This window comes from Nuphar pumila, chromosome 13, assembly GCF_984573655.1.
Source record: "Nuphar pumila chromosome 13, dmNupPumi1.hap1.1, whole genome shotgun sequence".
Lineage (NCBI taxonomy): Eukaryota > Viridiplantae > Streptophyta > Magnoliopsida > Nymphaeales > Nymphaeaceae > Nuphar > Nuphar pumila.
The window spans coordinates 88,784,471-88,811,770 of NC_143261.1; the positions used below are offsets into that span (position 1 = coordinate 88,784,471).

General features: G+C 36.8%; 2 protein-coding genes across 2 annotated transcripts; one reads left to right on the forward strand and one right to left on the reverse strand.

The window, feature by feature from the left end:
- Nucleotides 1-27,060, forward strand: LOC149819065 (protein VASCULATURE COMPLEXITY AND CONNECTIVITY-like). The gene is made up of 3 exons (XM_089984735.1): nucleotides 1-132; nucleotides 3,581-3,783; nucleotides 26,550-27,060. The coding sequence occupies exons 1-3, from the start codon at nucleotides 37-39 to the stop codon at nucleotides 26,860-26,862; spliced, it is 612 nt and encodes a 203-aa protein (XP_089840861.1). The 5' UTR covers nucleotides 1-36; the 3' UTR covers nucleotides 26,863-27,060.
- On the reverse strand, nucleotides 8,256-9,626 carry LOC149819066 (glutamate receptor 2.1-like). The gene has a single exon (XM_089985358.1). It carries the CDS (start codon nucleotides 9,624-9,626, stop codon nucleotides 8,256-8,258), a length of 1,371 nt encoding a protein of 456 aa, XP_089841484.1.
- Nucleotides 27,061-27,300: the final 240 nt, after the last annotated feature.

Sequence of the window (27,300 nt, forward strand, 5' to 3'; positions counted from 1 at the left end):
GGGGGAGTTGAGAGAGGTTGGTGGGTGAGGGAAGGGATGGAGAAGAGGGTTCTCTCTATATGTGCCCTGGCTGGTTTCTTTGGAATAATGGCTGCTATTCTTGGGTTTGCAGCAGAAGCCAAGCATATCAGGGTATGTCTCTGCAAGAACTTTTTCTCTTTCAGTGTTTAATTTTGGTGGGATTTTGTTTGGTTACTTTTTGCTTTGGCTGTTTGATGGTCTTTGTCAATTGGGTAGTTGGAATTTTTGGTTTGGTGTAGTTTCTTGCCGTGGATTTTTCCTTGGGATATGTTCCTCTTTATAGGATCTATTTTGGTTGATGTAGTTTCTCAGTGTGATTTAGTTTTTGGATTATGAGTTTGTGTCTATTGACCGTATCTTCTTTTCTTTTCCTTTTTTGGGGTGAGTTTTTTTTTTTGAAATCGTTAGGTTTTGTGTCCATGATGGAATTGTTGTGTGTTTTTGGTCATCAAGACGCAATCTTTACATCTTGTTCAGATGCAATAGATGGTAGGACCAGTTCATCAGTAAACATGCGTCATTATCAAAAACTGCTAATAATGCATTTTTATCCTATCATTTTGCCTATCCTTCAGTTCAAAATAGAGAAGCTAATCCACATGTTGCTCATGACCTAAGGGGGAGATTTTTGATCGCTTGTTGAGCTTCTAAAGATGTTTTTCGTTTTGTACTTCATCTCCATTTGCAGCCTCGTTGGGGATTTTCTGTATCCTTGCCTTAAGACAACCAGGCGAAGAACAGACCTGTATGAATACTGTGACATTTTTTTTTATATCAACTTTGTGACTGCAATCCCACGGACACTAACAGTCAAGTTTGCAGCACATCACGTCAGGTCTGGAGGAGTTTAAATGATGAATTTCTGGTTAGCAACTAAGAAAGTGGTTGAATCATTGTTTGATTCCCCCCCCCCCCCCCCCTCTTTTCCCTTCTTTTTTAAGGTTGCTTGTCCTTGTATAGGCGTTACTATGGTTTTAGCGGTCTCTTGTCTCAATGATAATTGGAAAGAAAGGTGCATATATAAGTAACTACATCTCATATGTGAACCAATGTCATGTACATTGACTTGAGGGCATACATTGACAAAAGGCAGATGTCTCAATTAAAAGGGAAGACCTGCACCTGTTGTCATGCCTCATGCCTGATTCATCAGTCATTGACATGTCTTTAAATTTTAATTGATTTTTCATGTTTCCATTGCATCTTATATACTTCTTTTTTCCTAAGACCACATCCTTTGTCCCTCCTGTGCAGCTTTAATTGACCAAAGGAGAGAGCAATAAAACATAAGATTGGGGTTTTTAACTTTTTATCACATGAAATTAACTGAAAGTTAGAATATTTCTGTTTATCTGGTAATTCGTTTTCCCATTGTTTTTCATTATCTTTCATCAGATTCATCAATATTTTGTTGGAAAGAAAATAAAATAACAGGTTTGGGATGTGGATATATCCTTGACCATATCTGACTTGGTAAAGCACTGTTAATCGTGTCAGATATGGTTAAGACCATGTCTAGCGTGTTTGTTGAATCACGTGTCATGTCATATCTTTTGGGTCACACTTAGAATTTTGTGTGTCTCTGTGACATAGGAACAAAAAAAAGAAATTGTCCAATTTCCAAGGCTTACAACTCAGGCTCCTCGTATAGTATACCAGAATGCCATAAATTTCCTTGGTCCCAATGTGTTGAATGGAAATCCATATCCTCTATCAACTTTCATATCTTTTTGAGAACTTTATGCAATTAAACATGATTCAATGGGCTTCTTGGTTATATTGTTAGGTATAAGAACATGCTATTGTTAGCCATTTCGGTTCTGTTGAAACTGCTGTTGCCATATGGTTAGCTATACAAGTTTTCCCTTGGGATCAATAATTGTTCATTTAAACAAATTCACTGGGTAAGGAAACATAGATGAAAACCTAATCTATGTGTCAAATCCAATTCTCTGGACTAATACTGCTTTTCCCTGCTTTTTGAAGCCAAAATCATCTTACATAAAGAATAGGTACATTGAACATATAGGCATTTCAAGGTGACAACAGATCAACCCAACACTCGTATTCTTGCATCAGTTATATGCAAAATAACAATCAAAATGCTGCCTCTCTCTGACAAAATCCATGACTGTTGGCCCTTGGGCTACTTTTGCACAATGATTAAAGTATTACACACAGAATCTGCACATCATGCTGTCCTGAGACATCCTTTTGGTTTCTTTCTTGCCAACTCTCTCTCTCTCTATATATATATATATATGTATATATATATATATATGAGAAAATATAAGGTGGTTCTGTGCCATGATAACATGCGGAGTATGGATCGAGCCACCAAATGGAAGATCTAACCGTAAAGATGTGTTTAACATGGTTTATTTACCATGTTAGAAGGTTTTATGATGTCTAATACATCACAAGACCCTATTTTTGAGACACTGAAAATCAATGGCTCACAATTCATGAAAATAAAGGAGTTTTAGAAATGGTATAGAACATCATAATTCAGTCAAGTTTAAGATATAGAAATAGCAAATAGAACGTTTATTTACCATGTTAGAAGGTTTTATGATGTCTAATACATCACAAGACCCTATTTTTGAGACACTGAAAATCAATGGCTCACAATTCATGAAAATAAAGGAGTTTTAGAAATGGTATAGAACATCATAATTCAGTCAAGTTTAAGATATAGAAATAGCAAATAGAACATGTTAAACATGATCCAAAGGTTGGATTTTGCATTTGGAGCTTATATCTATGTAAATCAAGTATGTACCATCATAGAAGCACCCATATATATATATATATATATGAAAATAGAAGTGGTTTCTGTACTATCATACCATATGGTGGTACACACTCTTGTTTGTATGGATTTAGCCACCAAATGTTAGATCTAACCATTCAGATATGTTTAGCATGGTTTATTTACTGTGTTAAAAGGTTTCATATATATATATATATAATGAGTAGCTGCTGACCTTTTTATGTCCTAAACTGTTCTAAACGCTTCCAAAAAACATAGTTGCATATGTTTTTTCTTAATTCAAACCTATAGGTGTGTTCATCATTGCTTATTCACTAAAAACCATGCTTTGGGTCAAATATATTTAACAAGAAACCTTGATCTTATTTCATTGTTTTTGGTGCAATACGAGCCATTGATGTTTGATCACTTTAAAAACACATTTAAACTTGGAAAATTAAGTTATAGAGATCTATAAGTTCAGATTAATCAAACACCCAAAACCTTTGTTCTTTGAAACCATTTAGGACTGTTTAGGAGCTGCTCATTACTCTCTCTCTCTCTCTCTCTATATATATATATATATATATATTTATTTATATGTATGGTATGTCTGTTTATAAGCTGAAAGTATTTTCCCCTACAAATGAGTGATTTGAAAGATTTTGGAGATTGTATTGAAGTTCCTTTGGATTCATTTGTATATAAATGCATGTTAGGACCATCTGGAACTGACCTAACTTATTTCTGGTTTTGTCATATTTTGTTCTCTGGTTTTTCTAATTGGTAATGCTATTTAACCTGCAGCCTGGTGATGTTACATTGACTGCAAATGGGACATGCATATACCCAAGGAGCCCAGCATTAGGGCTTGGTCTGGCAGCAGGGGTTGCTCTTATCATAGCCCAAGTAATCCTTAACAGTGCTGCTGGTTGCATCTGTTGTCAGAAGCATCCACATCCATCTGGTTCCAACTGGATAATTGCAATAGTCTGCTTTGTCGTATCATGGTAATTTTTCTGAAAATATTATTATCATTATTATTTGTTTAGATGTAGTCTGTCTGCTTGGATTGCCAAAACTTAGGCTTATGACATTTGAACAGGTATGTTGTACATTGCACTGAACATTGATGAAACATTTGCTATCATTTTGCAAATAAAATCTCAGTATTCTCATTCCATCTTTGGATGTGCTGGAAAAAGCCGCAATTCGCTCATTTATCATGTGTACTTTTTTTATTTTATTTGACAGATCATCATCTTTCAGAGAGTCATCCCTGGCAGAGCATTTTCTATTATATCAATCCAGTCTGTTTATGTGACTTTTGTAAGTTCATATTTAGGATTGGGCGTGGGGAGGGAGGGAGAGTAGTCAATGGTATATTTGACTTGCCTGTGCTTATGCATTTAGCTCATTCGGATAGTTGTAAGTTATGGAACACTGTTGCTTGCAGTAGGGTTACCGGAAGCACCATAGGGCATGGGGAAGCGTATTTCTCTGAAGCGTGTTTCGAAAGCGCGAAACGTGGCGCTTCCGAAATGTGATGGAAAATGCCAAAATTTTTTGGGAAGCGCACTTCCCATTTAGGGGAAGTGCCCTTCCCCTTCTTTTTTTATTTTTTGTGTTTTCATTTTTATTTTTATTTCTTTTTTTGCTTCCCCTTCGCTTCTAGGTCGCTTACGGTTCGCTTCCGAGATGATTTCTGGTTCTCTTCTAAGTCGTCCCTTGCTTCCTGCTTCCTAAAATTTTGGAAGTGCCTCGCTTCCGCTTCCCAAATCGCTTCTCGCTCTCACTTCCCCAACTCTGGTTTGCAGTCATCATGGTACTCTTTAACAATTCAACAAATTTTGGTGGCATTAGAACATTTTATTCAATTAACAGCAGTAGAAAAGCTCACTGCATTTCATGATATGGAGAATTATAATTTAATGAATATTTGGATTTTGGATCAGCAACTTGTTATCTTAACATGAAAAAATGAATACTTTCTCTTTCAAATAGAATTCATTACAGATAGTTTCCACAGTAATGGTTTCTGATTTATTCACCCATATCAGTCTTAGCAATATCTCAGCAAGGTTTTTCTTAGGAGAATTAAAATAAGTGATTTTCTTGGGAAATCATGGATTTTAAACAGTAATAATAGAAGTGATCAAAACAAAATAATCTAAAGATTTCAGAAAATAATAGAAATTTGATTTCATTGTTTTCTAATTAATAAGATAATATAAATAGTCAAGAAGCTGAATTTATTATAAAATAATGTGAAAATATCATGATATTTTCAGTGGAACTTTTTCAAAGCATCAAGATGTTTTGTTCTCTGTTTTTTTTTCAGAAAACCTTTAAAAGTATGGTATTGCTGAAATATCACAAGATCTGCTACAAATATAACAACCAAATATGAGCATCCAAAAACAGCTATTCCAGATTCCAAAAGGTATCTAGTATCATTACAGAATTCAGATTTATGGGTGGACAGCAGTGTTTGTTGCAACCCGTATCATGCCACATTTGCTAGTTGCTGACTTGCATCAGCCAATAAAATGATGCTGTTGCATGTTCTCATTCCAATAATGTTCCTTATCTTTACACAGAGTAGCTGTATTTATTTGCGAGTTTGTTCAATTCTTTTATCTCTTCTTAAAAAGGAAAAAGGACACTATTTAGCAACCTTGTTACGACTACCATTGTAAGGAGGACATAGTTCTGACTTGAGGAATAAGTATTTCAGATATCAAGTCTAGCATTTACAAAGTCATGCTGATAGGTCATATAAATTTTTAATTGTTTGATCTAGCCATTTACTATTGTGTGACACCGTGAATCTATCTCTTTTGCATATATCATTCTCTGATAAAGTCCTTTTTCTAGCTTTCAGGAGAATTAGTGTTAAGATGAAAATATCCACAAGTTCCTTGTTTTTAGTTTAAGAGAATTAGTAATAAGTGGGATCTCTCAAAAAAAAATGTATGGAAGTTCTTGGTGCTTTTAAAAATAAAAACAATGCTTTTGAAAAATCTGACTATCATGGTGCCATCATAATATTACCATGATGCAAATCTTTCTGTGATATTTCCAATTTATCACAATGATTTGATATTTGATGACTATGTATACAGTTAAGAAGTCCTTGCTCGCAGACCATTAGAAGCTTTAGTAACAAAGTATGTAGCCTAGATAGAACATCTGAATTTTAATTTTTTTGCAATTTCAACACTAGAATATGATTGTTTGATGAAAACAGTGGTTACATTAGCAATTTTTTTGTTTTCACATGCATGGTTCTTTCTTGATTGCAATTTTTTGTCTCTTTGGTCAATATGCATTTACACATTCTTATAAGATCATTAGGTTTATCCTCATGCTTCAAAAGACTTTAAAAATGCACAAATCCCTTCCTTCACATTTGTCGGATTCAAGTGTGTCAAATGACATTTGTTCACCAGTTTTTTCATAATATCCCTGGGTTATCCGTTTCTTCATTTCGGTTATAGACAATGACTAGGCTTTTTGTTGAATGATCGTATAGCTTAGCACCAAAACAAAAGAAGTAATTTTGAACTCAATAAGGGATTGTTGGAGGTGGGGTAGTGTAGTGGCCTAAGCCCAAGATTGTTGCCTACGATGATACAGTATCTGTGACCTTTCTTTCTTATCAGCCAATTTTTTTTATGGAAATCATTCACTTCACTGGATATCTATTCATGGAGGATTTTCCTGTTTACTTGGAACCGTGTTACGTGGAGTTATGTTGCATGTCAACACAATGCAACCCTTGGTACACGTCAATACTTCATGGTCATGACCAAAATTGTATTAGGCACTGTGAACCAGAGTTACCGGAAGCGCCTATACAGTAGGGGAAGCATGCTTCCCCGATACGCATTTCAGAAGCACAAAACGCGTGGGGAAGCGTCCCTTTTTTTGGGAAGCGTGTTTCCCTTTTATTTGGAGCGCGCTTCCCTCTTTTTTCATTTTATTTTTATTTTTTATTTTTATTTTTATTTTTTTTCTTCTTTTTTCGCTTCCCCCTTGCTTCCTAGGTCGCTTCCGAGACGGTTCGTGATTCACTTCTAAGTCGTCCCACGCTTCCTGCTTCCTAAAATTTTGAAAGTGCCTCGCTTCTCGCTCCCGCTTCCTCGACTGGCAACCATGCTGTGAACGCCATGTTTCTAGCTTCATCCTTTTCTTTTATGTATTTTATCCTTTATATTGTAGTTCTTTGTACTTTTTCCCTTCTAAATTTTTCATTGATTACATGCATTTGTGCTTTTATCTTTAATTTGTTGTTTAACACTGCCATTATGGCTGGCTAAAATTATTGTTCAAGAATTTGCACCCGAGATGATATCCATGCTTTATCGTTTAATCATATGCTAATTATACATGGAAAAACAGACACACTTTCATACATATGGTGAGCACATATTATACATACATATGTATGTATGTAATATACAGCCATGTCTTCTTTATCCTTGTTTTACAGAACTTTGTTTTGTACCAAGCATGACCATGTTGTGTCCCATGTGTTCCATAACCTGTCATGTTGTACTAACCATAACCTTGCTGTGTCCGATGTGTCCCATAACCTATGTCAGTGTCTCTGTGACAGCTTGAGACTGGATTTCCACAGGGAATGTTGTCCATGTGCATGTATATATGTGCATTAGGAAAAATTAAAGATATGCATGTGTGTGTATGTTCATAAAGAAACTATCATGTATATTGTGCATCTAAATCAAAGCTGTTCGTGTTACAAGCTCATACTGCCTTCTAGGTTAGAATACATTGGACGCATTTTTGTGAAACATCCATCAAGTTTTTGCTATAAATGGTTACCCTCTTGGTATACTACTACTGGGTTTTTTCCTTAGCTTAGTATAAGGACAAAAAGGTACAACTGCTTGTTTGTTTCGAGAAAAGATTGTAGTTTGAATAGAGTTGGAAGAACTTCGTTGTCATTCATTAGGTGTTCAACGTGTTGAGACTTTTTCATGGAAGATCTGAATCAGTGTTGTGAAAAGCGTTGAGGCGTAGCGAGGCGCTCCACCAAAATCTGAGGCGAGGCGTAAGCCTCGAGGCGCAAACCGTAAGCCTCAAAAAAAAAAAATTTAAACTTAAAAAAACTATAAAAATTATCTAAAATTATAAATAAATAAGAAATGCTTTATTGATGAAGCACCAACCAACACGAAATAAAAAATCTCAAATAAATACGGAAAAAATATGAGATAATTAGTATAAAGAAAAATAATGTCTATATTTTTTTATAGAAAGAAAAATTTAGACAAAACCTTAGCGTATATTAGTATCTTTTCTGGGGTACATTAATTCACGGGAAACAGAACCCTTATGGTAGTCTTTTCATGATGCACGTCAACAAGAATGCTAATTTTTTCATGATCTTGTAAACTAGGAATGAAGTTTTTTTCAAGAAGAAAAGAAAAAGAAAAAACGAATACAGAGTTCAGGATCACAAACTGACCTGAAGGTAGACTTGGTATATGAGATCATCGTAGCTCCCAACCATCCTTCCTTCAACATTCTCAAAGGGGAAGAAGTCGTAGGGAAGTGAGTAATTCAGGAACTTCAATACTGCCTTGAACACATCTATGGAGTATCCTTCTACCTTGATCTCATTAGTTACTTTATCCCTTATCACTCCCACAAACTGTCTGTAACCATCTTTGACTGGAACTCCAATTCTCAACCTCTTCCCCTTTGTTGGAATCATCCAACCTCTTGGAACATCAGTGGTGCCGCCGGGCCAGACGACGGATTTAAGAACACTGGCTGGACATGAATAGTTTGTGGTCGTATTCATGTTCTGCCCGTTCAAACTTTGCGAGAGTCCGAGATCCAGACTCCAAAATCCAATCTCTCTTGCTCCCTTCTCCATGACATTGATAATTTGGAAAATTCTAGTCTGTAGCTGACCATCTACAAGCCGGAATTCACCACTCAATCCTCTGAATCTAGTCCCCAGCACTGCTTCCAGCAGTTTCGGACCCGAAGGGGAGATCCCCAACATCGAAAGGTCGGTCGAATCCCCAGTCATGTTTGGATTGATGAACTTGGAATTGCCAGCACCATTGGCTTTCTCTACTGCAAGAGCCAGTGCATATGCTGTATCATAGGCCCATACCCCGAACATGTTGAGTTCTGGTGGAGCTTCTATTGCAGGATTGTTCGGTCGGAATCTGCGCCTCCATCTCTCTGTGAAATCTCTAAAGGCTTTCGATGGGGGCACATATGTTTTCACTCCAATGACACCTCTCATGGATGCTATCACCGAAGCATTCATGGAGCCCAACAGATTCCCTAGTGAGTTTGTGATGATCCAGACATAGTCTTCACTCATCATGCCATTGTTATTAACTAAAGTGAAGAACTTGGCACCAAGAGACGAAGGCAAGTGCACAACAAAGACCCGGGTCTGCATTGAAGCAAGCTGGTTGAGTTCCTCCTTGATGAAGTCATTGGTGGCTGAAGGTGGAAGAAGAGACCTGTAAGGAACTGCAACACCAATCTGCTCAAGCGCATCGGTTAAGAACGGGATCATCCCCATCCCGAAATTCGAGTCTTCGTAGATGGGTACCACTTGTCGCCATCCATACGCTTTAATTGTTGCGACGATTGCATCTACTTGGGACGAATCGATCTCCACAGTCCCTACGAAGTAAGGAGTCTTAGTTGTTGACAACGAAGGGCTTGTAGCAAAGAAGGAAATGATGGGAACTTGAGTGCTATCTCCCAATCGAGCGACGAACTCTGCATCTCCCGATCTCTGTGGTCCTATGATGGCTTCCACCTCCACATTCTTCAATAGATCGATAGCTAACATAGAGTAAAAAAAGAGGATTAAAGAGGGAGAGGGGCTGCGAGAGAGGGAGAGAGGCTGCGAGAGAGAGGGAGAGATTGTGAGAGATGAGAGAGAGAGAGGGGCTGCGAGAGACTATTTAGGGCCCCCGACCCTCGTTAGGGTCGGGGGCAAGATTTTAATTATGGTCAAATGAGGGCTTTGACCCTCATTTGACCATAATCATAAGGCATGCGCGCCTCACCCTGAGGCTCGCCTCGCCTCGAGGCGTACGCCTCAAGGCCTCTTAGGCGTACGCCTCTGTGCATTTGCGCCTCAAGCCTGTGCCTCAAGGCACAAAGGCCCTCGCCTTGAGGCGCGTTTTTAATAACACTGATCTGGATACAATAATATAATGAAAGAGCAAAAACTACAAATAGATGCCTCTTATGGACTTGCAAGAACACAAGAGCACAACACAATAAACCACTTGTGGGTCAATAAAAAACTCATACACATAAGCCACTTATGGGCTTGAATCACAAGTAAAAATAATGAATATTATTGAGATATTGAGTGCTTAAGAAAGCAATACCCACTCAAGGGGAAGCACCCCTATATATACACAACAGAGAGCCACTATAGTTGTTGGGAGCAGAGTTATTAGTCGAGGAAGCGGGAGCGGGAAGCGAGACACTTTAAAAAATTTAGGAAGCGGGGAAGCGTGGGACCACTTAGAAGAAAATTATGATCCGTCTCGGAAGCGAACCAGAAGCGACCTAGGAAGCGAACCGGAAGTGAAGGAGTAGCGAAAAAAATGAAAAAAATAGGGGAAGCGTGGAGAAAGGGAAGCGCGCTTCCCAAAAAAGGGGGACGCTTCCCCACGCGTTTCGAAAGCGCGTATCGGGAAAGCGCGCTTCCCCTTACGCCTAGGCGCTTCCGGTAACTCTGGTTGGGTGCATCCCAACAACTATATTTGGGCAATGACAATATTGCCCATTATGAAAACAAAAATTTACACAACAGAAAAAAACAAAAGAAACAAAAAATATACAAAGACATTAGTGTCCCGAGTGGGCACAATCTATACAGTAAAAAGACTGAAATACCCCTATTGGGTATTACCTATTACAATGATATATATATATATACTATGTATGCATATACATATATGATATAATTTAACACTCCCCCTCGTGTGGTCACCTATAGTTTGTCAAGAAGTGAAACCAGAGATGAAAGCTCTTTTTTGAAAAAGTCAGCTAGCTGGAATTTTGATGCTGCATAGGGCAGGATAATAGTTTTTATGAGTTATTCTTCATGAACATAATGACAATCCATCTCGATATGCTTGGTACGTTCATAGAATGTATGATTGCCAGCTATGTAGATGGTACTTTTGTTGTTATAACACAACCTTGAAGGTGATTGCAGATGCATCTCCATGTCCATTAGTCTTCTCAACCATACAATTTCAGATGTTGTGGTGGCCATGACGCGATACTCAACTTCCGTTAATGATAGAGACACCGTCTGTTGTTTCTTGTATTTTCAGGACATCGGTGAATCACCTATAAACACACAAAAACCGGTAATTAAATGTTTATCATTAAAGTCTCCTCCCCAGTCAGAATCAATATATGCAATTAATTCAATTGGAGAAGAGGAAGACAAAAAAATTCTGTAGAGACAATTTTATAAATATCTAATAATGCTTATGACAACACTCATGTGCACAGTTGCAAGAGAATGTTGAAATTGGCTTGTTATATGTAATGCATGAAAAATGTCTGGTTGAGTGATCGTTAAATAGGTAAGGGCCCCAATCATTTGTCGTTGAGGAGTGGGGCCTTCCAAGGGTGTCCTATCATCGATTTTCATCTTTGTATTGATAACTTTAGGAGTATCCATCATCTTTTCATCCGTAATGTCAAACCTGTCAATAATCTCAGTGGTAAGCTTGGATTGAGTTAGAAAATGTGCTACCTCAATCCCTAAAAATATCTAAGGAACCCTAGATCTATTATTTCAAAACTTTGTTTCAAAACATTTTTATAGAATTGACTCCTTATTTATCTCCTACAGTAATGATCATATCATCAACATAGAGAAAGAAGAATAATAACACCTGCATAATAGTGCTTAACAAGCATAGCACTGTCAATATAATAAGACTTAAAACTAAGTTTAATCATAACAGAGCTAAATCTATCATAGCAGGCCTTAAAAGCATGTTTTAAGCCATACAAAGCTTTATATAAATGGAAAACCTTTTGGAATTTCATATCCTAATGGAGGATTTATATATACTTCTTTTAATTCCCTATTTAAAAAAGAATTTTTGACATCCATCTAATAGATGGGCCAATTCTTAATGGTAGTAACAATTATAAGAGTTCTAACAAATGTCATCCTAGCTGTTGGTGCAAATGTTTCATCGTAATTTATTTCATATTCTTGGGAATAACCCTTGGCAACTAATATAGCCTTATATCATTTAAGGGAGTTGTCACTTTTGATTTTAACCTTATATACTCATCTACAACCTATGAACTTTTTTCCTTTGGGTAACTCTGTTATTTGCCATGTGTTAGATTTTTCTAAAGCATCAACTTCTATGTTCATGGCTTGAATCCATGTAGGATGGGTTTTGGCTTGCTTATAAGAATTGGGTTCAAAATAATAAAAGATTTTGGCTAGGCAAGCTCTATATTGAGAGGAAAAATACTCATAGGATACAAGTTTAACTGGGAGTCTAGATTCCCTAGTAGATCTCTTTAAGGGTACTAGATTCTTGTGATTCAAGGCTAGAATATTTGTCTAAGGCATTGGGTTGACTATCATTGCCCCTTTCTATTGTATTGAAGGATATGATGGTTCTCTATCTATATCAGGAACATCATCAAGAGTATTTAATTGAGGTTTTTCATTTACATTATCAATGCTAAAGAATCTCCCTTATCTTTAGGAAGTAATTCAAACAAGGAGTAATTACTAGCATTCTTAGGCACATTTTTATGAAAGAAACTTTATTTTTTCAAAAAAAATCACATTTCGTGAGATATATAGTTTATCATTATGAAGATCATAACATCTAAATCCTTTTGAGTTTCTCCGTATTCGAGGAAAACTCAAAGAATTGCACGATGAGACAATATGTAATTTTTATTAGTAAGAACAAAGCATTTACATCCAAAAGTTCTTAGTCTAGAAAAATCAGGGGAGATTTTTATAAAGTTTTTCAAGAGGGGGTAATGTTTTGAAGGAGGGAATACGATTTATGAGATAAACAATCGTAAGGGCGGCTTTGGTCCAAAATTCCTTTGGGACATTTTTTGAAATGAGAAGGGTTCTAGTAGTTTCTATCATATGCCTATGTTTTCTTTCGGCCAAGCCATTTTGTTGAGGGGTATAAACACAAGGTCTTTAGTGAACAATTTCATTTAGTTTCAAATACATTTTGAAATCATTTGACATAAACTCTCGCCTTGAATTAAAGTGAAAAATAGTTATATTAGACTCAAATAGATTTTTGACCAAGTTATGAAAGGATTTAAAAATTTCAAATACTTCATGTTTGTGCCTAAGAAAGTAAATTAAAGTATAGCGAGAATTATCATCAACAAAGATTACATAATAAGCATAACCACCCTTAGATACAATTGGTGTCGGATCCCATGCATTTGAATATATTAATTGATTTAGTAGCAAAAAAAGATCTCTTGAAAGAGAATGACCTTCATTTTACCAAGAATACAATCAGTATAATCAAAATTTTCATTACAAAATTTTCTTAAATGAGGTATATTAGATAATTTAGATATGCTAGGATGACCTAGCCTTTAATGCCACAAAATAATATCTAAATCATGTATATTATAACAAAAAATATTTTTGAGAATTATCAATTGATCCATGTAGTAGAGATATCCTTCTCTATGGCCTTTCCCAATCTGCATCTCATACTGGAGATTCTGCACCAAACATTGGTCCGATGAAAAAGAGATTCTACAACTATGATCGACAATTTGAGAAATGGAAAGAAGAATTAAATTGAGTTTTAAGACAAATATAATTTTTGGTATAGAAAAATTTGAAGAATTTTTAAAGTTACCAAACCCTTTTATATTAGGAGAAGAGTCATATGTTGTGAAAACATTAGATCTATCTTAATGATTTCTACATTCGAAAAGTAAATGATCATGGGGGGTCGTATAAAAAGAAGCACTGAAGTCAAAGAGCCAAGAAATTTTACCTAAAAGAGAAGAAGATATCGCAGCTCCCGTGATGAAAGAAGATGAACCTTTGAGAAGCAGTTGTAAGGCCTTCACTAATTGGGACAATGACATGGTTCCAACGGATTTGAAATCTCTATTAGTTTTATTCTTATCATCATACGATGCATCTTTGCTTGCTGGTCTTCATTTCTCCTTTCCTTTAAATTCAGGGTAATAAGGCTTAATTTGTTCTAGTTTTCCACAATTGTGGCATATGCTCTTTTTTCCTTTATCATTATGTTGCTTCCCAAAGTTGGTTCTTGTGAAATGATGTAAGTGTTAGTGTTGGCATCGGGTTTTTTGACCACCAACACATTATCTTTGGATTCGGTCATGGTCTTCAATCTAGTCTCTTCTATACATACTTAAGCCAAAACTTTATAAAGAGGTGAAGGCTCGTCTTTCTCATGATGAGTAATGGTGACCCTCACATATTCGAATTCGGGTCTTAGGCCTTGCATAAATTGAAAAAATTGCTCTTCTAAGATGTGTTTCTTTCTTAGACGAGCATCATTGAGTGTGTCCCAAATAGGCTTTAATTTAGCCATTTTGTCCAATAGTCTTTTTAAGGATACATAGTATTCACGCACACTTTTGTCACCTTGTGTTCTTTTATGGTTCTTGTTACATATTTTCCATTTGTGAGTGGCATCTCTTTGGTTATACGTTTGCTTGATAAAAGTCCAAACCTCGTCTGCTCTTTCAAATTCCAAGATGTTTTCACGTGGCGCCTCACACATGCTTCCTATGAAGAATGAAAGCACTTTAGCATGGCCTACTTCCCATGCTTTATAGTTGTTTTTGTAATCCAAGAGAGTTTTATCTCTCTCATTTCCTTTGAAGGTCTCTTATTTCGATGTTCTATCTTCTCCTACCACAACTGTGATAAGAGTAGGTTAAAGTTTCGAAGTGGAACCATCAACTAAATGCCACAATTCTTTACCTAATAATATTCTTTTCACCGCGGTGGCCCACATGTTGTAGTTGGTCCCATCAAATTTGATGGGAACAACCGTTACAACTTTCTTTTCGGCCATGGAGGAAAAGAGAATAGAAGAGAGAAAGAGAGAAAATAAGAGGGAGAAGAGAAAAACATTTGGGCATTTTTTTAAAAAAAAAATCGCAGCCCATTTGGGCATTTTTTTTTTTAAATAAAAAAAAATGGACCTAAATGATCCTGAGTGCGGTCAACGCACCCAGGATCGGGTTGACCGCACCCGCGTTGAGTCGCGTCGACGCGGGTGCGGCACCCTGCTAGCCGAATCCCTGTGACATAGCTTGAACATTTTTTTACATCTACACTACTAATAAGCCAAGACATGATCTTGGCATGTCCCATCCTCCATTCCTTTCACTTCTTCTCATAAGTAGTTATAGCCTTAGTTTTCTCATTTTCGGTTAGAGGTACCTCTTTCTCACCCTCTACCTTAGTGAGACACTGGTTTGGGTTCTGGATCGGATCCATCTACTAGTCCTCATAACCCCTTTCCCTAGATAAAGTGCTTCATAACAGAAGCCTACGTTACATAATTGAAATCATTGAGTTTTATGGTTTTAATGATGGCACGATCATTGTCATCTATTTTTTACAAGGGCTAAGAGAGGAGAGAAAGATAAAGAGAGAAGAGAAAAGCGAAGGAAAACAAAAACAAAAAGAGAGGCAATGAACCTGAGCACTCCACCAATGAATCTCACGATCACTTGAATACTTGCAAGATCGCCAACACTTTGAAGAAGAGTCTTCAAATGAGCTTTATTACTTTCAAGCTCTGATACCATGTAAAGATATGAAGAGACTTTAATCACGAACCAAAAGTCCACCAATCTTCAACTAGAGTGGATAGCAAAAGTGTTCTCTTAAGGAACACACTTACAACACTGACAAAAGGAACCACAAAGTGTTCTAAAAGAACACACTCACAAACCCCACAAAGGGGATATATCACAAGCTAAAAAATTTATTTTATTCAATCAAAAGATTGTGCCAAAAAACATATGTTAAAAAGGGAAGAACACCCCTATTTATATATAAAATGAGCGAGGAGGTGGAGGTTAAAAGGAGAGAGAGCGCATTAGAAGAGTGGGAGCTTTGCTCCCAATGGCTAGAACTTCTAGCCGTTGGGAGTAGTCAAATCAGTTTGACTCTCCCACTATTACATATATATATATATATAATTATATTGTTAAATATATATATATATGTAGTATATATTATATATATATAAGTATATGTACAATTTAACAAATACATTCTGATGTTTGGGGCCCAACCCCAGTGAAATCTAAGGGTGAATACATATATTATATTATTTTTTGTGGATGACTATTCTCGTTATACATGGATCTACTTTCTTAGGCACAAAAATGAAGTATTTGAAAACTTCAAAATTTTTCACAAATTGGTTACAAATCTATTCAAAACAAACATATTTATCTTTTGTTCTGATTCAGGGAGAGAATACATGTTAAAATGATTTCAAAAGTTACTTAAAATCCATTGGAATCTTACACCAAAGATCTTGTGCAAACACACCCCCAACAAAATGGATTAGCCGAGCGAAAACATAGGCATATAGTAGAAACTGCAAGGACTTTGCTCATCTCCAAAGGTATTCGAAAACATTTTTGGGCTGAGATGGCTCTTACTACAGTTTACCTTATAAATCAGCTTCTATCATCAAAACTTCAAAATGTAACTCCATATGAAAAACTTTTTGAAATTTCTCCTGATTATTTTGGACTAAGAACCTTTGGATATAAGTGTTTGGTGTTAACCAACAAAAATGACAAGTTATCTCCAAGTGCCATCCCTTATGAGAGTCAAAAGAGATTTCGATGCTTTGATCTTGAAAATGATAAATTATATGTTTCAAGAAATGTTACCTTTTTAAAGAAGGATTTTTTTTTTGATAAAAATGTGCCTAAGAGAGAAGATGAATATATTTTTAGAGTTGGATTCTAAGAATGATAGTGATTTGATATCAAAAGAGAATCAAATTGATAATAATGAACCTCAAATGCATACTTAGTGTGGTGGACATCAAGATCACTCTCAAATTATTCAATATAAAAGAAGACAAGAGAACTACCATCCTAATGCCTTAGAAAAATATTTCAACTTAGAAACCCAAGAAACCAGAAATATTAGGCACTCTGAAAGACAACATAAAGAACCTGATAGATTCGTGATATATGAGTCCTTTGCCTCTCAATACAAAGCCTGTCTAACAAAAATTTTCAACTACTTCGAACTAGTCTCATATAAACAAGCTAAAAACTATCCAGAATGACAAAATGCCATGTGTGAAGAAATAAGAGCATTAGAAAAATCTAAAACTTGAGAATTGATCAACTTACCACTTGGGAAGAAATCAATAAGATGTAAATGGGTCTTTAAGGTTAAAACTAAGAGTACTGGAATGTTGGAAAGACATAAAGCCAGACTAGTAGCTAAAGAGTACTCACAGGAATATGGGATAGATTATGATGAATGACTACTATTACAACACTTATAGTTGTGGCTGCTATTAGAAAATGACCTATCTACAAAATGGATGTCAAAAATGCCTTAATAAAAAATTAAAAGAAGTGTATATGGATCCACCACTTAGGTATGATATTCTGAATGAAAAGATTATTCATCTTAAAAAGGCCTTTGTATGGTCTCAAACAAGCACCGAAAGCCTGGTATGATCACTTTAGTTTTGTTATGATTAGTCTTGGATATTTTTCATATTATATTGACATTGCTTTATTTGTTAAGAAATTTATTGCAGTTGTAATTTTGCTTCTTTATGTTGATGACATGATCATAATAGGAGGAGACAAATAAGGAGTAAATCATATTAAGCATGTACTCAAACAAAATTTTGAAATGACCGATCTAAGTTTTCTCAGATTTTTTCTAGAGATTGAAGTAGCCTATTCTTCCCGAGGATTGTTAACTCAATCTAAATTTACTAATGAGATTATTGACAGGTCTGGACTAACTGATGAGAAGAGAGTGGATACACCCGAAGTTATCAACTCAAAGATGAAGATTGATGATAGAACTCCAATCCCACTCCATATCGATAGATGATTGGTGCCTTGGCGTACTTGACTATCACCCGACCAAACATATCCCATGCAGTACACACTGCTAGTCAATTTCATCACTTTCCTACCTTAGTTCATATAAGTGTTATGTGTATTGTTAGATATTTAAGAAATTCTGTTAATCAAGGATTATTATTGTCATCGTCCTCCCCTCTTGAATTAATTGCATATTCTGACTCTAATTAGGGAGGAGATCTTAATGATTGACACTCAATCATTGGTGTTTGTATTTTTATAGGAGACTCACTAGTATCCTGGAAATGTAAAAAACAATAAAAAGTATCTCTATCGTCCACATAAGTCGAGTATCATTCTATGATCACCACAACACCAGAGATTGTCTGGTTGAGGAGCTTAGTAGAAGACATGGGAGTACCGTCAACAACACCATCGAGATTATGTTGTGATAACAAAAGTGTCGTATACATTTCATGAATGGACTAAGTACATCGAGATAGACTGTCATTATGTCGAAGAAGAATTTCTGAAGAAGACCATTTTGCTACTACATGTCATGTCAGAATATCATCTTGCACACTTCTTCACTAAAACTCTTATTCTATATTTCATTTTTTATTAGCCGTGATCACACCATAAGTTTAAGGGGGATTGTCAGTGTAATATGTCAATATAATAGGGGTATCTTAGTCTTTTACTTATTTAGGGGTATTTTGGTCATTGTACATGTCATTGTCTTATTTTTTGTTTTTTGTTTTTGTTTTTTATTTATTATTGTAAATGTAAAATAGGCCATAGAGCTGTTGGGATCTCCCCAACGGATACATTTCTAGCTATTCGTGAGGCCCCAACTGCTATATAATCCTCCTCTCTCCTATATATAGGGATCAAAACCCCTCATTTTAATGCTTTTGCTTAGAGCATTTCTCAATACAATCTTATATTTTTATGTGATGTGTGCCCTTAAGTGGTTGATTTATGTGGATTTATATTTATGTGGATTTATGTTTATGTAATTGACCCATAAGCGGTCATTGTGATTGTGTATGTTCATAAGTGTCATTTAAATCTTTTTTGTATTCCATTACACTTATGGGCTTACAAGAACACAAGAACACATTGACCACTTATGGGTTAATACAAAACTCATACACATAAGCCACTTATGAGATTGAATCACAAGTAAAAATAATTAATATTATTGAGAGATTGGGTACTTGAGTAAACAATACCCATCTAAGGGAAGCACTCCAATATATATAGTTGTTGGGAGCATCCCAACAGCTATAAATATAGTTATTGGGATCTCCCAACAGCTATATTTGGGAAATGATGATATTGTTCATTATAAAAACAGGAATTTACAAAACATAAAAATATAAAAGGAAAAAATATATATACAAAAATACTAGTGCCCCTAGTGGGCACAGCCTATACAGTGAAAAGACTGGAATACCCCTATTAGGTATTACTTATTACAATTATATGAACATATGTATTATATATATTTATATGTATATACTATGTATGAATATATACATATACGATCATATACATATATATGATACAACTTAACAAATAAAACTGATTCTCCTCCCTAGCCCCTTGCCCTGAAAAGGAATTTCAGTTTTCAAGTCTGAAATTCAATAGCAAATATTTCTGAGTTAGTTTCAGACATGCAGACACAGGCAACCCATGTGCTCTTCTGTAAGCAAGAATTCTGGCACTTGAGCATCTAAAGACGCCCTTTGATGATATCCAAGTCAAACTAATTATTTTCCAACGGAGTAATTACAACAAAAATCTTAGTCAGATGAAACCCAGCAGCAGCAGTTGCGATGAATCTTACAGTATATTTGGATGACAAGCAACCCATCTGGTATGTGTGGCAACGTTTTGGTGTTGTCACTCAAATATGGTGCCAACCTGGTTTTAACTGATCGGTTAGGTTATGTGATGTACCTGATTAACCCTGTAGTTGTATGGGCCTTATGCTATACTGGTTTGAAAAGAAAGTCACATCACAGTTAGGACTATTCAGATGTAACACTAGCTGCAGATAGATCAGTCTAAATTCTAGGTCCAACTTATTTATGTTAAAGTTTCCAAGTCTTAGCGATTATTTACTCAATCCTGTCTGAGAACGGTTCTTGTTTATTAAAACAAGAGGAAAAGAGATATGCAAGAGAAGATGGAGGCCGCAAACTGAAAGAGAAGCTTCATTAACTCTCAAATGAATGGTTACAACAAAAACAATATAAGGGGGTCAACCCCTCTATGACACTACAAGACAAAAACTGTTGACTCAATAACTAACTGAGACAAAGTACGATAATACCCTTATAAATAATGGTATGTACACATGAGGGGGTAGCAATTTGAATAATAAAACACATATTAGACTTGTCAACATTGTTCAGTGTCAGGTGTGTGTGGGCATAATATATATATATATATATATATATATATATATATATATATATATATATATATATATATATATATATATAAAGAGAGAGAGAGAGAGAGATCCGTGCTAAATATGGCACGGTGCTAAATGAAACATTTTATTAGATTTTTGGTGTTTTTTTGAAATTCTGACCTTACAGATGTAATATATATGCTTGTTTTTATAAGAATAAGTTCTTGGAGGATTTGATTCCGATGCATGGATAGATTTTTATAAGTTTTCAAAAATCAATGACCTACAATTTTCAAAAAATTTTGAGGCTCCAAATACCATTTTTTCTATCCAAAATGCATGATCCAAGTATCGATTTCTAGTAAATCAATCATTCTGAACACATCTGTACGGTTAGAATTTTGAAAAAACACCTGAAATCCGATGAAATGTGTCATTTAGCACAGACTCTCTCTCTCTCTATATATATATATATATATATATATATGAGAGAGAGAGAAGGGCATAACATCGGACGGACGCCGTTCTTGTTGAACTTTGGTTGGATGTGCCTTGTGCATCCGTTACATTTTTTTGTGTGTTTTTGACCTTTAGCGGTGGTCACAACCGCCGCTAAAGGTCTGGGCAGAAAAAGATGTTCCGCCACTGATCTTGCTCGATCAGCAGCGGAAAAGCTTCCAATTTTCATGGGATGCTTTGCGTGTTTGATGATACACTCATCTCTCTCTCTCTCTCTCTCTCTCTCTCTCTCTCTCTCTCTCTCTCTCTCTCTCTCTTGCACAAAGACATGAATATTTGGGATTAAATAGGTAACTAGATGTTCTCTTTCTCTGTTCTGTTCAGAATACTATCACATGCCTCTCATATTTGGAAATCGATGGCAGAAGAATATTTATAGTTTCTGTGAAAAAAAGAAATCTTGAACACAAGGACAAAATTAGGCACCTTTCATAAACTTTAGACTACACACAGCGTTGCACGTAAGACAAATATTGTGCAATTAGGGACTTCCCCCTGTGAGAAATCAGATGTGGGAGTCACCTTACTATCGTAGCAAGAGATAGAGAGAGAGGTAAGAGGGAAGAGAGAAAAAAAATGTTGGGCGGCAATGATGTCTTCTCCTCTTTCTATTGATATTTATATGTTGTACGAGTGGTACAATACAGTACAATAGTACAATACAGTACAGTATGCTGTACAATACAGTACAATACAGTACAATAGTACAATACAGTACAGTATGTTGTACAATACAGTACAATACAGTACAGTATGCTGTACAAGTGGTACAATACAGTACAGAAATATATTCATTTACATATACATATTTAACAGCCTCCCTCAAGTTGAGGATGATCTTCAATCATGCTCAACTTGCCCTTAAGTAACCAAAATTGATGACTAACCAATCCTTTGGTGAAGATGTCTGCTACTTGGTCTTCTGATCTGACATACGAAGCCTCAATTTCTTCTGTTTCAATCTTTTGTCTAACAAAATGCTGATCAATCTCAATGTGCTTCATGCGACAATGATGAATAGGGTTAAAAGAAATATTAATGGCACTTTGATTATCACATAAAAGCAGAGAGGAAGAGATAGGTTTATTCAACTCTTGAAGAAGATGCCGTACCCAAGTGACATCAGCTGTCCCTGCTGCCATTGCCCTGTACTCTGCCTCAGTGCTGGATTTAGCAATGGCCTTTTGTTTCTTACTACTCCAAGTGACAATATTTGGGCCAATAAAAACACAATATCCTGAAACCGACATACGCTCATCAGGGTCCCCACCCCAATCTGCATCACAATATGTAAGTAAACGGTGTCCTGTAGTGAAGCTTTCATCTTTGTGATAGAGCAATCCATCTCCAATAGTCCCTTTCAGATATCTGAGAATACGCTTAATACATTCCATATGACAATCAGTGGGAGCATGCATAAACTGAGATGCTTGATTTACAGCATAAGCAATGTCAGGTCTTGTAAATGTAAGATATTGCAACATACCAACAATGCGGCGATATAAAGTGGAATCATGATATAACTGGCCTTCTTTTGCACTAAACTTATGATTTAAGACAGATGGGGTGCTGAGAGGTTTACAATTAATCATACCAGTGGTGTGAAGAATGTCAAGAGTATACTTGTGTTGACTTAGAGTGAGTCGATCATCTTGTCTATCGACTTCAACTCCCAAGAAGTATCGCAATGGGCCTAAGTCCTTCATCTTAAATTTGGCCATGAGTAAAGACTTGACCAAGGCAATATGTGCATCATCACTCCCAGTGATAATGATGTCATCAACATATATAAGAACCCAAGTAGTAACATGATCATTCTTATACATAAATAAAGAATGATCAAGTATACTCTTAGAAAAGCCATGCTGCTGAATTTCCATGGAGAAACTCTCAAACCAAGACCGAGATGCCTGTTTTAAACCATAAAGAGACCTTCTCAATTTACAAACCCATGTAGCCGCATCATGTTCACTATATCCAGGAGGTTGCTCCATATACACCTCTTCCTTCAAGTCCCCATGTAGGAACGCATTCTTGACATCCAACTGGCTAAGAGACCAACCATGCTGAAGTGCCAAAGTGAGGATCACACGAATGGTGCCAATTTTGACAAGAGGGCTAAAAGTTTCCTCATAATCTTGCCCATATTGTTGTGTGAATCCGCGTGCAACAAGGCGAGCTTTATATCTTTCAATGCTACCATCTGGTTTACGCTTGATCTTGTAAACCCATTTGGAACCAACAACATTTCTATCAACAGGTCGAGGAACAATATCCCATGTATGACATTCATGAAGTGCTGCCATTTCTTCGTTCATAGCTTCAACCCAAGCTCGAGAATGGGCTGCCTGATGGAAAGTAGACGGCTCTTTCTCTTTGGCCACATTGGTTAGAAACAACTGAAAGTCAAGAGAAAAATTGTTGTAACTAACCCAACGATGGATAGGATGCCTTTCACGTGTGGATCGTCGAAGAGGGGGAGCCTCGTGAGATGGAGTTGAAGGGGCTCCTCGACGGGCATAAACCAAACCTGAAAACCGTGAAGGTGCATCCTGGATGATGGAGTTGTCTGCTTCAAACTGAATTGGTTCATCAACAACAGGATCTCTGATAGAGTCATATAGCAAAGTATCACAAAGCCATGGATCATAAGTAGTTTGCTCATATACCTGAGAAGTATCACAAGTGCTGAAACGGTCATCATCAAAAACAACATTTCTAGACACCTTAATCTTACCCAAAATAGGATCATAACATCTATATCCTTTATACCCATCGGCATATCCCAGAAATCTGCACTGAACTGCTCTGTCCTGAAACTTGTTACGTAAAGAATGATCCACATGGACATAACAAATGCATCCGAAAGCATGCAAATCATCATAAGAAGGGTGAGAACCGTGAAGCAAATAATAAGGAGACTGATCTCCTAATAATTCCATAGGCAACCTGTTAATGATATGCACTGCAGTGTGAAAGGCCTCAGTCCAAAGAGAGAAAGAAATATCAATATTGTGCATCATACTTAACGCGGTTTCAACAATATGCCGATGCTTACGTTCTGCTACTTCATTCTGTTGTGGAGTGTAAGGACAAGAGGAGTTACGTGTGATGCCATGGTCCTTTAAATATTCACTAAAATCATGAGATATGTATTCTCCACCACCATCACACTGGAAATAAGTGATATTTGAATTGAAAAGGTTCTGAACAAGAGCATGGAATTGTTTGAAAAGTTTGAACACTTCAGATTTAGATTTCATAAAGTAAATCCAAGTGTAACGAGTGAAAGAGTCAAGAAATAACACATAATAACGAGAGCCAGATAGAGATGAAACAGGAGCTGGGCCCCAAACATCAGAGTGAATAATTTCAAATGGCTTGGAAGCTCTTTTATTGATACTTTGAAAGGGAAGTACATGACTCTTGCAGACATTACAACTAGGACACTTATGATCTAATTTGACTTTGGGAATAAAACCCTGAGAAGACAATTTGTCAAGGAACCCTTGACTACAATGACCTAACCGACGATGCCAAGAAACTGGCTTATTACATTGCATAACAGAAGAAGACTGACTCAAATAAGCAGGAAAAGATGGAGACACGGTAGATGACGTCTTCAAAGTCCCGGGGGCTGCTTCGAAGACGTACATGTTTCCGCGTCGTTCACCCTTAGCGAGCATCTTCTTGGTTCGAAGGTCCTTAAGACAAACAGAAGACGGAGTAAATTCCATGGATGAATTTGTTTCATCAACCAATTTAGAAACAGATAAAATGTTTTTCTCAATGGCAGGAGTGAGTAAGACATTTTTCAATGGTAGTGTAGATTGTGACAAAGAGAGAGATGCATTTCCAGTATGAGAAATAGGGTGGTGGGAACCATCTCCCGTGACAATAGTGCCAGTGCCAATATAAGGAACCATGTTGGAAAGTTTACCTGCATCAGAAGTAACATGTGCGGCTGCTCCAGAATCAATATACCAAACTCCATCATCATTCTGACGCAAATTCATGTTGTTAAATGCAGTCATCAGAATTTGTTGCACATCATGTGGCAACCCTGCACTCTGTCCCTGATCAGTACCCTGATGTGCTCGAAAATTTTCCTGCGGCTGCCCCTGAAACTGTCTAACATTCATTTGTCCAGCTCTTGGTCCTGGCCTCCCTGCCTTGTTGCGATTCTGTGGGTTGTGCCAACAATCTGCTTTCACATGGCCACGCTTGTTGCAATGGAAGCAAGTAGGGACACGGGTACCTCTAGTGGCAGGTGGAGCAGTAGGAGTAGGAAGGAGTCCTCCACGGCCCATATGAGCAGCAGGTGGACGAAATGAGGTAGACCCAGATGTAAACATGACAGGATGAGGATCATCAATAAGATGATCTTGAGTCAAACTAACTTCATACTGTAGGAGTTTGGCCTGTAAATCCTCAAAGCATGGAAGTGTAGAGGCAACCTGTAATGCAGTGCAAAACATACGATATTGGGGCCCAAGGCTTCCCAATACCTGCTGAACAACATCTCTGTCAGAAACAGGATATCCAATAGCGGCCAACTGATCAATGATAATTTTGATATCCCCTAGAAATTCAGTAATGGTCTTAGTTCCCTTTCGCATAGATTGGAACTGCCATTTCAGTTGAAGTGCACGTGATTCAGAAACCTGTGAATAAGAGTGAGCAAGATGTCTCCATAGTTCTGCAGCAGTAAAATGGTCAGAGATAGTTTGTAATATACGATCAGATAACGTGGCAGTCAAATAGGCAACCACAGATTGGTCCTTCTGAAACCAAACATCATACGCAGGATTTGGAATAGCAATGCAACTCACCTTCCCATCATTACCAGTTACCTCTTGCGTAATAGTCATAGGTGGGGCGGGTGATCCCCCATCCAGATGCCCGTAATACAATACAGTACAGTATGTTGTACAAGTGGTACAATACAGTACAGAAATATATTCATTTACATATACATATTTAACACCCCCAATCATGTTGTTAGTGTCTCTGTGATGTGAATCAGTAAATTGCAATTGATGATACCTTCCAGAGGCTAGAAGAGTTTCTAGATTTGGGTACTGAGCAATTATTTTGGGATGTTGTAGCTTAGAAACTTGCATCATGTAGCAACTGAATTTACAACCACATTTTTTTCACTGTTGTCTCTAATAAGTCAAACTTTTGTTTCGGAACATTTTTACCTACAAAGATGCTGGCATGTGATTACTTATGGAGATGTTTCCACGCTTCTGTTTGCAGATCTGTCATTAAAGTCTCTAGTAACATGTGAGTGCAAGTTATAGTGTTGGCAATGGGATTACTGTAACATGTGAATTTAATTTAGGAAAGGGAAAAGCATTAGTTTCAGAAAGTGAAGAGCATTGATAGCAGAAATGTCTTTTTTTTATCAAAATTGATCATGTTCCTTAGAGCTGTACCATGACATTTTAAATTCTCATGAGTTGGCCTGAGGAATAGTACAGTTCAGTGATTATTGTTTTGAACTTTGGGCGAATATGAAACTTGCCTCTAAATTGTGAATATTGAAGTTGCTCTATTAATATTATTCACGCTTCCATATATTTCATTTAGTTGAAATCTTCTTCATGCTTTGAAAGGGGCACTTGCAACCTAACTTAATTAGATATAGATGCATATCTAATCTCCTCCTTGTCCTTGTCCTTGATCCAGGATTACGTTTATCATAGCATTTCTTTTTTTGTTGGCTGGAGCTGCCTTGAATGATCAGCACGGGGAAGAGAATATGTACTTTGGCTACTACTGCTTCGTGGTGAAGTCCAGCGTGTTTTCAGGTGGTGCAGTCTTGTCTGTTGCTAGTGTTTCCCTTGGTATTATTTGTTATATCATCATGTCTTCTGCAAAAAGTTCTGCCTGGGGTGGTAGCCATCAAGGCATTGCATTGGCAACCCCACAAATTCCACAGCAAAGTAGTCAGCCTGCTTTTGTACCTGAGGATACATATAACAGGTTAAGATATCCTTGAAATGCATAACCGAGCCAAGCTTCAGTTCACGATGATTGCCTCAAAGGTCTGTCCATTGTGAGACTTGAATATATGAGTATTTTTTTATGTAGAGAGGTGCTGGCTAAGGTGATGAGATATACAAGTATAATGAGAAAAGAAGGGTACAGTATGCTGCAGTTATTGCCTTGAATGATACCAAGATTTCACTCATTTCACCATACAGTCTAACCACTTGATTAAGACTACTGTTACATTTAGGGTGCGTATTGTTCATTGAACCACCCAAAATCCCACTAAACTTTGCAGTCCTAGACAAACGAGAGCAGAACAGGTGATCTGCCAAATCACTTTAGGCCCTGTTTGGAAACTGAGAGCTGGGATAGGAGTTAATGCATTTGGCAAAAACTTGGTCAAACTACCTTGTGGTGGTCGTTTGGAAACTGCTTAACTGGAATT